At 41.1% G+C, this 12,671-nt stretch overlaps 1 protein-coding gene across 1 annotated transcript in view; it reads right to left on the reverse strand.

The window, feature by feature from the left end:
• The window catches only part of EDTP (Egg-derived tyrosine phosphatase), a 326,043-nt gene that overhangs the window by 234,974 nt on the left and 78,398 nt on the right, over positions 1–12,671 (reverse strand). The window contains exon 4 of the mRNA XM_071663269.1: positions 7,626–7,776. Within this exon, the coding sequence (XP_071519370.1) occupies positions 7,626–7,776 (151 nt within the window). The remainder of the gene's footprint in view (positions 1–7,625; positions 7,777–12,671) is intronic.

The raw sequence follows: 12,671 nt of genomic DNA on the forward strand, positions 1-12,671 counted from the left end.
AGAAAGGAAGAGAGAATGTTGGGGTGAAGAGAGTGGTGAGAGTAAGTGAGCTTGGGAAGGAGACTTGTATGAAGAAGTACCAGGAGAGACTGAGTACAGAATGGAAAAAGGTGAGAGCAAAGGACGTAAGGAGAGTGGGGGAGGAATGGGATGTATTTAGGGAAGCAGTGATGGCTTGCGCACAAGATGCTTGTGGCATGAGAAGTGTCGGAGGTGGGCAGATCAGAAAGGGTAGTGAGTGGTGGGATGAAGAAGTAAGATTATTACTGAAAGAGAAGAGAGGGGCATTTGGATGACTTTTGCAGGGAAATAATGCAAATGACTAGGAAATGTATAAAAGAAAGAGGCAGGAGGTCAAGAGAAAGGTGCAAGAGGTGAAAAAGAGGGCAAATGAGAGCTGGGGTGAAAGGGTATCATTAAATTTTAGGGAGAATAAAAAGATGTTTTGGAAGGAGGTAAATAAAGTGCGTAAGACAAGGGAACAAATGGGAACTTCAGTGAAGGGGGCTAATGGGGGGGTGATAACAAGTAGTGGTGATGTGAGAAGGAGATGGAGTGAGTATTTTGAAGGTTTGTTGAATGTGTTTGATGATAATAGTGGCAGATATAGGGTGTTTTGGTCGAGTTGGTGTGCAAAGTGAGAGGTTTAGGGAGAATGATATGGTAAACAGAGAAGAGGTAGTAAAAGCTTTGCAGAAGATGAAAGCCGGCAAGGCAGCAGGTTTGGATGGTATTGCAGTGGAGTTTATTAAAGAAGGGGTGACTGTATTGTTGACTGGTTGGTGAGGTTATTTAATGTATGTATGACTCATGGTGAGGTGCCTGAGGATTGGCGGAATGCTTGCATAGTGCCACTGTACAAAGGCAAAGGGGATAAGAGTGAGTGCTCAGATTACAGAGGTATAAGTTTGTCGAGTATTCCTGGGAAATTATATAGGAGGGTATTGATTGAGAGGGTGAAGGCATGTACAGAGCATCAGATTGGGGAAGAGCAGTGTGGTTTCAGAAGTGGTAGAGGTTGTGTGGATCAGGTGTTTGCTTTGAAGAATGTATGTGAGAAATACTTAGAAAAGCAAATGGATTTTAAATAGCATTTATGGATCTGGAGAAGGCATATGATTGAGTTGAGAGAGATACTCTGTGGAAGGTATTAAGAATATATGGTGTGGGAGGCAAGTTGCTTGAAGCGGTGAAAAGTTTTTATCGAGGATGTAAGGCATGTGTACGTGTAGGAAGAGAGGAAAGTGATTGGTTCTCAGCGAATGTTGGTTTGCGGCACGGGTGTGTGATGTCTCCGTGGTTGTTTAATTTGTTTATGAATGGGGTTGTTAAGGAGGTGCATGCAAGTCTTGGAAAGAGGGGGAAGTATGCAGTCTGTTGTGGATGAGAGTGCGTGGGAAGTGAGTCAGTTGTTATTCGCTGATGATACAGCGCTGGAGGCTGATTCGTGCCAGAAACTGCAGAAGCTGGTGACTGAGTTTGGTAAAGTGTGTGAAAGAAGAAAGCTGAGAGTAAATGTGAATAAGAGCAAGGTTACTAGGTACAGTAGGGTTGAGGAACAAGTCAATTGGGAGGTAAGTTTGAATGAAGAAAAACTGGAGGAAGTGAAGTGTTTTATATATCTGGGAGTGGATTTGGTAGCGGATGGAACCATGGAAGTGGAAGTGAATCATAGGGTGGGGGAGGGGACGAAAGTTCTGGGAGCATTGAAGAATGTGTGGAAGTCGAGAACATTATCTCAGAAAGCAAAAATGGGTTATGTTGGAAGGAATAGTGGTTCCAACAATGTTATATGGTTGCGAAGCATGGGTTATAGATAGAGTTGTGTAGAGGAGGGTTGATGTGCTGGAAATAGATGTTTGAGGACAATATGTGGTGTGAGTTGGTTTGATCGAGTAAGTGATAATAGGGTAAGAGAGATGTGTGGTAATAAAAAGAGTGTGGTTGAGAGAGCAGAAGAGGGTGTATTGAAATGGTTTGGTCACATGGATTGAATGAGTGAGGAAAGATTGACCAAGAGGATACATGTATCAGAGGTGGAGGGAATGAGATGTGGGCGACGAAATTGGAGGTGGAAAGATGGAGTGAAAAAGATTTTGAGTGATCGGGGCCTGAACATGCAGGAGGGTGAAAGGCGTGCAAGGAACAGAGTGAATTGGAACGATGTGGTATACTGGGGTCAACGTGTTGTCAATGGATTGAACCAAGGAATATGAAGCGTCTGGGGTAAACCACAGAAAGTTCTGTGGGGCCTGGATGTGGAAAGGGAGCTGTGGTTTCAATGCATTACTACATGACAGCTAGAGACTGAGTGTGAACGAATGGGGCCTTTGTTGTCTTTTCCCAGCGCTACCTCGTGCACATGCGGGGGGAAGGGGTTGTTATTTCATGTGTGATGGGGTGGTGATGGGAATGAATAAAGGCAGACAGTATGAATTATGTACATGTGTATATATGTACATGTCTGTGTGTATATATATATGTGCATACTTTGAGATGTATAGGTATGTATATTTGTATGTGTGGATGTGTATGTATATACATGCGTATGTGGGTGGGTTGGGCCATTCTTTCGTCTGTTTCCTTGCGCTACCTCGCTAACGCGGGAGACAGCGACAAAGTAAAATAAATAAATAAACATAAATTACAGAGGTATAAATTTGTTGAGTATTCCTGGTAAATCATATGGGAGGGTATTGATTGAGAGGGTGAAGGCATGTACAGAGCATCAGATTGGGAAGAGCAGTGTGGTTTCAGAAGTGGTAGAGGATGTGTGGATCAGGTCTTTGCTTTGAAGAATGTATGTGAGAAATACTTAGAAAAGCAAATGGATTTGTATGTAGCATTTATGGATCTGGAGAAGGCATATGATAGAGTTGATAGAGATGCTCTGTGGAAGGTATTAAGAATATATGGTGTGGGAGGCAAGTTGTTAGAAGCAGTGAAAAGTTTTTATCGAGGATGTAAGGCATGTGTACGTGTAGGAAGAGAGGAAAAAGATTGGTTCTCAGTGAATGTAGGTTTGTGGTAGGGGTGTGTGATGTCTCCATGGTTGTTTAATTTGTTTATGGATGGGGTTGTTAGGGAGGTGAATGCAAGAGTTTTGGAAAGAGGGGCAAGTATGAAGTCTGTTGTGGATGAGAGAGCTTGGGAAGTGAGTCAGTTGTTGTTCGCTGATGATACAGCGCTGGTGGCTGATTCATGCGAGAAACTGCAGAAGCTGGTGACTGAGTTTGGTAAAGTGTATGAAAGAAGAAAGCTAAGAGTAAATAAGAATAAGAGCAAGGTTATTAGGTACAGTAGGGATGAGGGTCAAGTCAATTGGGAGGTAAGTTTGAATGGAGAAAAACTGGAGGAAGTAAAGTGTTTTAGATATCTGGGAGTGGATCTGGCAGCAGATGGAACCATGGAAGCGGAAGTGGATCATAGGGTGGGGGAGGGGGCAAAAATCCTGGGAGCCTTGAAGAATGTGTGGAAGTCGAGAACATTATCTCGGAAAGCAAAAATGGGTATGTTTGAAGGAATAGTGGTTCCAACAATGTTGTATGGTTGCGAGGCATGGGCTATGAATAGAGTTGTGCGCAGGAGGATGGATGTGCTGGAAATGAGATGTATGAGGACAATGTGTGGTGTGAGGTGGTTTGATCGAGTAAGTAACGTAAGGGTAAGAGAGATGTGTGGAAATAAAAAGAGTGTGGTTGAGAGAGCAGAAGAGGGTGTTTTGAAATGGTTTGGGCACATGGAGAGAATGAGTGAGGAAAGATTGACCAAGAGGATATACGTGTCGGAGGTGGAGGGAACGAGGAGAAGTGGGAGACCAAACTGGAGGTGGAAAGATGGAGTGAAAAAGATTTTTTGTGATCGGGGCCTGAACATGCAGGAGGGTGAAAGGAGGGCAAGGAATAGAGTAAATTGGATCGATGTGGTATACCAGGGTTGACGTGCTGTCAGTGGATTGAATCAGGGCATGTGAAGCGTCTGGGGTAAACCATGGAAAGCTGTGTAGGTATGTATATTTGCGTGTGTGGACGTATGTATATACATGTGTATGGGGGTGGGTTGAGCCATTTCTTTCGTCTGTTTCCTTGCGCTACCTCGCAAACGTGGGAGACAGCGACAAAGCAAAAAAAAAAAGAAAAAAAAAAAATAATATTCATATACACAAACAATTTATGTGTATATATACACACATATATACAAACACAAAAGTAAAATATATATATTAAGAGAAATTGTTGAGATCTATAATAAATATTAATTTGCTTTAAAAATTTCATTAACCTGTCAATGTGACAGTTGTCACCGAGACCATTCTGTCGGAACTGGTTTTGGATACGGAGTTGGGGTTTTTGGTGCATTACACATGTAAACTAGAGAAAGAATGTGAGTGGATGCTGCTCATCTTTGTTTATTCCTGGCCCTACCTCACTAACATAGGAAACAGCAGTCAAATATGAGAAAAATATCACTCACCTTAACTAAGTGAACTGTAAACATTCTATTGCACCACCCATATTTCAATTATTTCTCTAGATTATACCATACTCTGCAATATGCAAAACACTTTTCTGGATCGTGTGTTTCATATGTCACCCAGTGTGTAATACACTAAATGGCAGGTCTAGAAAGATTATAACACTGGTATTCGCGCTAAATTTCAGGTGCCACCATATGATAAAGGATCTCACAATTACTGTTTAATAAACCTGAAACATTTACATTATTTTGAATAATTTTTTAACAAAGGAGTTGTTACTGGATTCTTGATGGAACACAAGCCATGAAATGCTCTACATGCTACAAAGGATGATCTAGTAAATTGCCTTCCCTACCAGTACCTGAGAAACAAAGCTCCTCACCTCCCCATCAGTAAATGAGGACCAATGCTCCTTACTTTCTCAGCCAGTTTCTGAGGAACAAGGCTCCTTGTCTCCCCTACCAGTACCCAAGGTACAGGGCTCCTTGCTTCCCCTACCAGTATTAAAGGAACAAGGCTTCTCACTTCCCCTGCTAGCACCTGAGGAACAAAGCTCCTCACCTCCCACCATTATCTCGGAAAAGTGCTCCTTGCTTCAGCTGATAGTATCCGAGGAACAAGACTTCACATCCCCCATCAGTACATGACAAACATGGCTCCTCTACTCACCCACCAGTATCTGAGGAACAATGCTCCTTGCTTCCCCTGGCAGTATTTGAATAACTGGACTCTTTGCCTCAGCCAACAGTATGTGAGGAACCTGTCAAAAGTATGTATGGAACAAGGCTCCTCACCTCTCCCAACAGTATCTAAGGAACAAGGTTCCTCGATTCCTCCACATTACCTGAGGAACAAGGATCCTAGCCTCCCCTTCAGTAGCTAAAGAACAAGGCTCCTCATCTTCCCCACCAGTATCTAAGGAACAAGGATTCTTGCCTACCTCCTCCCTGATTCTACTCTAATTAATGCCATAATAGCAAGTGACTGCTTGAACAGGCACACTTTATTCTTTATTAACTTAATGTTACCATCATTTTCATCTCATATCATACTATGAATACAAAATCTCCAAAATTTACATGGAGACAAGTTATCAAAAAGGAAATGAAATCTACCCTTCTAAAGTTTTATATAAATTTCCATTTTACACACTGAGAGGGATGGGGATATACAACACAAACATAATCATAAAATACAGTCAACTTTCGGTATAACAGACTATTTGGGGGAAGGGATGTCTGTTAGTGAAGAAAGTCTGTTAAATCAAGTGCAACCTTTTTCTGGGCCACATTTAAGTTTACAGCTTTCTTTAAATTCCTCTATCACTGTAGGATTTAGTGTGTGGTACGACAGATGAGCCACGGGCATTCAGTAGCACGGGAATGCTCGCTGGCCCGCTGGGCAGTTAAAGGCAGGAGTCTGACTGAGATAGAGGTGATGCCAACCTTCTCCTGGGATAGGATACTTCTTTATAATAAAGTGAGGATGGACTACCTGCTTTCATTACACTCTTAGATGGCACAGGGAGTAGGATTCGAACCTACGCATAAAAATTCTAAGTTATCGCAAGGCTGCCCTCCTTCTTCGGGAGATGGGAAGCACCCAAGAAAATCACCTTGGATGGGGGGAACCAATCTAGATGGCAAAGAGATGGAAGCTTTCTACAAAAAAGGGGAATCATGGCCTGCATCTCATCAGCCCACTTCCCCCACTCCAATGGACGTGCCAAAGCAGCAGTAAAGGCAGCCAAACAGGTGTTGAGGGGCAACATGGGTGTTGGAGGTTGCCTGCACAACAGCAAAACAACTCAAGCTAAGCTCCAATATCTCAACACTCCCCTAAGAGGGGGGGGATAAGTCACCCGCACAGCTGGCAGCGGGAAGACAGTTGCAAAATGGTGTCCTTGCAACATTATCTGATAAACCTGTCTGTAGGCAGGACGTTGCTTTAAAGTTTTGGGACAGGTTGGGGATGGTAGTGGAGGCGAAGCTGCATAGACAATACTCATTGAAGCTGGACGGCAGTGGCTGCATGTCTTTGCGAAACCGACATCACCTATGCCTCTGGGTTTCACTGATCCCCACGACATCTGTGGGTCAAGGGGAGTACCCATCAGCAGCAGCTTCGCCCCCAGTTGTGGCAACGCCCAGCTTCAGGTGGCGGTGCCCTCCCTGTGTGAGACACCACCCAACACAATTGCAAGATTATGTCTGTGGTGGCTTCTGTGAAGAGTGAACACACTAATTTTTTCATGGAATTTTTCTTCTGCTTTCATGCAAAGGAAATGTATTGTGCGTATATTTGCCTTATGTCTTGCTGAATTCTAGTTTCATTCTTTTTCTTGTTTTCGTGTTTTTAGTTTTGTTTTTGCTGTTACCAAGAGCTTATGAGGGATTCTAGGGTTTAGTAAGTGGTACAACAGTTGGGCAGCGGGCACCTGGCAGTGTGGGAACTCTCGCCAGCCTGCCGGGCAGTTGGAGGCAGTAGTCAGAATGAGACAGAGGTAATGACACCCCTCTCCCGTGAAAGGATACTCCTATATAATAAGGCGAGGATAGAATACCTGCTTTCATTGCACCTTACAATTACTCGATGCCAACTTGAATTGTGAGGTCTGCAATATTAGCTATCAAATAAAGTCACAATTCTGAAATAACACAAAATACTCTGTATGTAACCTGACCACACAATAGCTTGAGGTAGACTCGGACTGAAACAAAAAGAGTCTACCCCCACGCTATCAAAAACAAGCGCGATATGAAATGCAAATGTTGCAGCCTTTGAGATTTTCTCTGAATTTCTTAAATCATTATCAATTAATGTACTACATTATCGGTCCGTTAAATCCAAAATCCATTATATAAGGGTCATTAAATTGAGGGTTTACTATATGAAACATTATATGCAACCCAATCCATCCTTATAAAAAAAGAAAGGAAAAAAAAACCATTCAGGAAGCAAGTCCCTTTTAGGATGCAGTCTAATTCACAGTATGTTTACACAAGTCCAGAACCTACAACACTTGAAACTTTTCCTCAATTTACACAATAAAGCCACGAGGAAATCTCTGCTTGGTTAGCCACAAGGTGCTAAATACACTATACCCAGTACTAGAATAAAGAATGTGTAAAGTTTTTGCAACACTAACCTGCATATATAATTTCCTTTGTACAAAATGGCTGGGACGGGAAACCTAGCACGACAACGAGCAAACTTTGCCTTAAGAATGAACTCCCTTAGTCTTGAACCATCGCTTTGAGCCTCAGATGTGCCATCAACCACACTCTTGTTGCCATCAACTGTGGAAATACTATAACAATTACAAACTACCTTATTTCATTTCAACTTCAAAGCTTTGAAAATAATGAGGATAGAGCAAACATAGTCTTTTAGCTCAATCACTCACATCACAATGTCAGTCAGGATGAAACTGAACACTTCTACATGAATGTAAATGGTTAATCTCAATCTGCATGCTAAAGTGATTTGTCAAATAAGACTAAATCTCCACTCACACCACCACCACCACACACAAATCACTTCACTGCTCACAATGAAAAATCATTCCTTTGGCATCCTCAGTGAATACCTCTAGGTCTAAACAAAGTCCTCAGTGCATCTGTCCATTTCCCCTGTGGTTTAATTCTCCTTTTACTTTCAACTACGCTATCACATATATTCTAGACCAACCTCTCATGAACACAGTATTTCCTTCATGTATTTCTCCTAAAGTTTTCTTTACATCACATGACCTCTCCACTTTATAACCTTCTGCATCCCCCTAATTCCAACTACATCACATGACCTCTCCACTTTATAACCTTCTGCATCCCCCTAATTCCAACTATGATGTTTAAGTCCCCCATCTCCACTAATCAATTGTGACTACTGGCCAAGATAACATATTATTTCACATACATCCTTCCAAGGTGAAAAAAATCATCCCAACATTCAAACTTCATGTATACTACGCAAATTCTTTCAATACACATAAGGTTTCAGTACACCTTCAATTTTCCTGTACGTGAATACTCAACTTCAACTTTCTCACTATCATACCAACTGACCACTCCAGAATACTAAAATGTACTTACACTTACTTTTCGGTCCAAAGTGATATTGGACAATGAGAGCTTGCAAAAATAATGATAAAAGAAAAAAATTTTTTGCAACAGATGTGCTTGTAACACTGGTTACTCTTAAACCAGTTTACCTCAATCGTTTTATTTTCAACCATGCTATCAATGAAGGTGCTTATGCATAGAGTTAATAAGGTGCAACCGTAACCACATAGAGTTTTATGTTTGAAGCAAGAGGGTCACTACTCTGTTGAGTGATCCATTAATTATGGAAAATGGTGACATAAGACAATAAAGACATGGCAAAGAGTACATTACTGACAGTGGAAAACATTTTCTAACAAAATAAAATAGATGAAGATGTAATACCAGTACTTAATGGAATATAAGTGTAGTGACCTCTCCTCTTCGTCCACTAATAGGTCTTTCAGATCATTAGCCAAAGGCATCACACACAACTTCTGTCACTCCATCTCTCTTCCTCTTTTACATTCTTATCATATATTTGCTGTCTTTCCCATAAACAGAGCAATTTTCTTTAGCACTTGTAGCTCCTCTAACACTACCTTGGATGCCTAATATTCCTTCATCCAGTGATGCTCCTCTTATTAGTCCTATACCCATACCCATAATCTCCTTTAAAACTGTCCAAAAAGCACTTCTCTCTCTGAATATAAGAAAGGCTTATTGTCAAGATGTCATCCATTCCCCTGTACTCAAAGAGTAAGCCTCTGAACTTGCACCTGTGCTTACTTAACTTACATTTCTGTTTAAAAAGCAAAACTTTTCTTTCATCTCGGAAGCATGCATTGATAGATCCCATGTCTAAGGAGGGTGACCATTTTAACCCCTCTACCTATCGTCCTTCATATTAACATCAACCATTTCCAAAGTCTGAATCCCTCCTTGACTTTCATATCCTTAGACAAATCTTAGAGACTTCTCTGATTATCATTATGGCTTCTGTAAGGTGAGATCCACCAGTGATATTCTTTCCTATCTTGCTAGTATCTGGTCATCATCCCTGAAAGATGCTGGAGAATCCTATGCAGATGCCCTTAATATATCCAAAGGTTTGGAGAGGATGTGACACAGGTGTCTCATCTCTAAGTTCCCCTCTTTTGGCTTCCCTCCATCATGTTTAGCTTCCTCTGTGGCTGATCTGCCTCCATGGATGCAGATGGATCAGCCACTCCCCCTTTCTCCAGCAACAGTTCTGTCCTTTCTCCTATATATCAACAATTCAATTTCTTTTTTAACCAACTGCACTCATATGCTTCCAACTCAAAACTGCATTCCTCCAAACCATTCAATTCTCCTGCTCCTCTCATTCGACCTCCATCTTCTCTCAGCACAATTCCCTCAATAAACTCAAACTTGGACAGGATAGATGAAAGTGGGGTAGATGAAATCTGGTTTAGTTGAATGCCCCCAAGACCCAGCTTCTGCCCAGCTCTCCATCAAAAATTCTTCAACTTTCCTCTCTATCAATGGTTCTGTAATTTCACCTTTTCATGAACATACTTGATATTACAGTAACATCCACTCTATCCTGGAAACCCTACATTATGGAAACAGCCAAGTCTGCCACTAAGAAACTGTCAGTCTTGTTTAGATGTCAATATTTCTTTTCCTCTAAACAGTTTTATCATTTATACAAAGGAATGATCTGTCCTTATATGGAGTACTACTCTCACATCTGGGACAATAAAACAGGAAAAAAGTATGGCTGAGAGAACAGAAGAGGGTGAGTTCAAATGGTTTGGACATATAGAGAGAATGAGTGAGGAAAGACTGACAAAGAAGACACATGTTTCTGAGGTGGAGGGAACAAGAAGAAGCTCCTTTCAATTAGTCACTTATGGGGGAAATTCCAGTCGTATTCATGATTTACCTAACAAGGGGAAATTCCAGAAGTGTTCAAGAAAAAGTGAAATAAGTAAAGTACAGTTGCAATATAGCCTATGTAGGAGGGAGTAATATTTACCTCATATTTTCAAAGCTGATATCAGATGGCAAGACACATGGAAATTAGGCAGAATTTTTACAACTAAGGAAAGGCTAATAACTGTCAAAGAAAATATAGCGATGATGTTTCAGAAGTGACTACAAAAGTAAAGCATTGAGTCAGCACTTGTAATGTGAATGCCCAGTGCAAAGCAAAGCTTAGTGTGGAAAACTATATAATAAGTACATGAAGATGAAAACTCATGAACCATTAAAGAAGGTTGTATATGGGCAATTTTTGGTCACAAAAAGTCGATTTTAGACATTGAAACCATAAAAATAGTACATGTAGATGATAATTCAAGAACCATTAGAGTAGAAAGTTGTATATGGGCAATTTTTGGTCAGAAAAAGTTGATTTTATAACATTAAAACTGTGAACTGCATTGTAAACAATTAAATCAGCTCAGTGATAGCAATCTCTAGGGCTAGGTGAATGTTTACGTTGCCTTGTTTCAATCTGCAGATGATGCAAAAACAAAACTGGAATGGTGTACCATGGGACACTTGTACTGCCAGCAGTGGAACAATGTTCAGGACTTATAATATTTGTTGGAAATATTGTATGGAAAATTAAGGCATACATCCAAAAGACATTGTGTAAAACTAGTTATGAGTCAGGTTCCTGTTTGAATATTTTTTGTGAACATCACTACAAATTCTCCACATCCATTAATGCCACGTAAAAATCCAACTGTTTTTCTAAGCATTTCTCACATACATTCTTTAAAGCAAACACCTGACCCACACATTCTCTAACACTTCTGAAACCAAACTGCTCTTCCCCAATCTGATACTCTATACATGCCTAACCCCCTCATTAAATACCCTCCAATACAATTTTCCAGGTATACTAAAAAAAACTTATTGCCTCTTTAGTTTGAACACTCACCTATATCCCCTTTGCCTTTATATAATGGCACTATACAACCATTCCATCAATCCTCAGGCACTTTACCATGATCCATACACTGAATATCCTTACCAACCAATCAACAACACAGTCACTCCCTTTCTTAATAAATTCAACTGCAATATGATAGGGTTGAGAGATATGGTTTGTGAAAGGTCTTAAATATATATGGCGTGGGAGGTAAGCTGCTAGAAGCAGTGAAAAGTGTTTACCAAGGGTGTAAGGCATGTGAATGAGTAGGAAGAGGATTATGATTGATTCTCAGAGAAGGGTGGTTTGCAGCAGGGGTGTGTGATGTCCTCATGGTTGTTTCATTTGTTTATGGATGGGGTGGTTAGGGAGGTGAATGCAAGAGCTTTGGAGAGAGGAACGAGTTTCCAGTCTATTGGGGATGAGATGTAAGGGCCTGGAAAGTGAGTCAGACATTGTTCACCAATGATACAGCACTGGTGGCTAATTCTAGTGAGAAACTGAAGTTGGTGACTGAGTTAGGAAAAGTGAATGAAGGAGAAAGTTAAGAATAAATGTGAATAAAAGAAAGGTTATTGGGTTCAGTAGGTTTCAGGGACAAATTAGTTGAGATGCGAGTCTGAATGAAGAAAAACTGGAAAAAGTGAAGTGTTTTCGATATCTGGGAGTGGACTCTGCAGCAAATGGAACCATGGAAGTGGAAGCAAGTCATAGGGTGGGGGAGGGGGCAAAGGTTCTAGGAGCAATGAAGAATGTGTGGAAGGAGAGAACGTTAGCCAACAATGTTATATGATTGCAATGCATAGGCTATAGATATGGTTGTATGGACCAGAGCAGATGTGTTGAAAATGAAACGTTTGAGGACAATATGTGGTGTGAGGTGGTTTGATCGAGTAAGTAATGAAAGGGTAAGAATGATGTGTGGAAATAAAAAGTATGGTTGAGAGAACAGAAGAGGGTGAGTTCAAATGGTTTGGACATATAGAGAGAATGAGTGAGGAAAGACTGACAAAGAAGATACACGTTTCTGAGGTGGAGGGAACAAGAAGAAACAGGAGACCAAAGTGGAGGTGGAAGGGTGGGATGAAAAAGATTTTGAGTGATCAGGGCCTGAACATACAGGAGGGTGAGAGGTATGCAAGGAATACAGTGAAATGGAACAATGTGGTATAGCGGGGTCAACATGCTGTCAATGGACTGAACCAGGGCATGTGAAGTGTCTGGG

The sequence above is a fragment of the Panulirus ornatus genome, chromosome 7 (genome assembly GCF_036320965.1).
Source record: "Panulirus ornatus isolate Po-2019 chromosome 7, ASM3632096v1, whole genome shotgun sequence".
Classification (NCBI taxonomy): domain Eukaryota; kingdom Metazoa; phylum Arthropoda; class Malacostraca; order Decapoda; family Palinuridae; genus Panulirus; species Panulirus ornatus.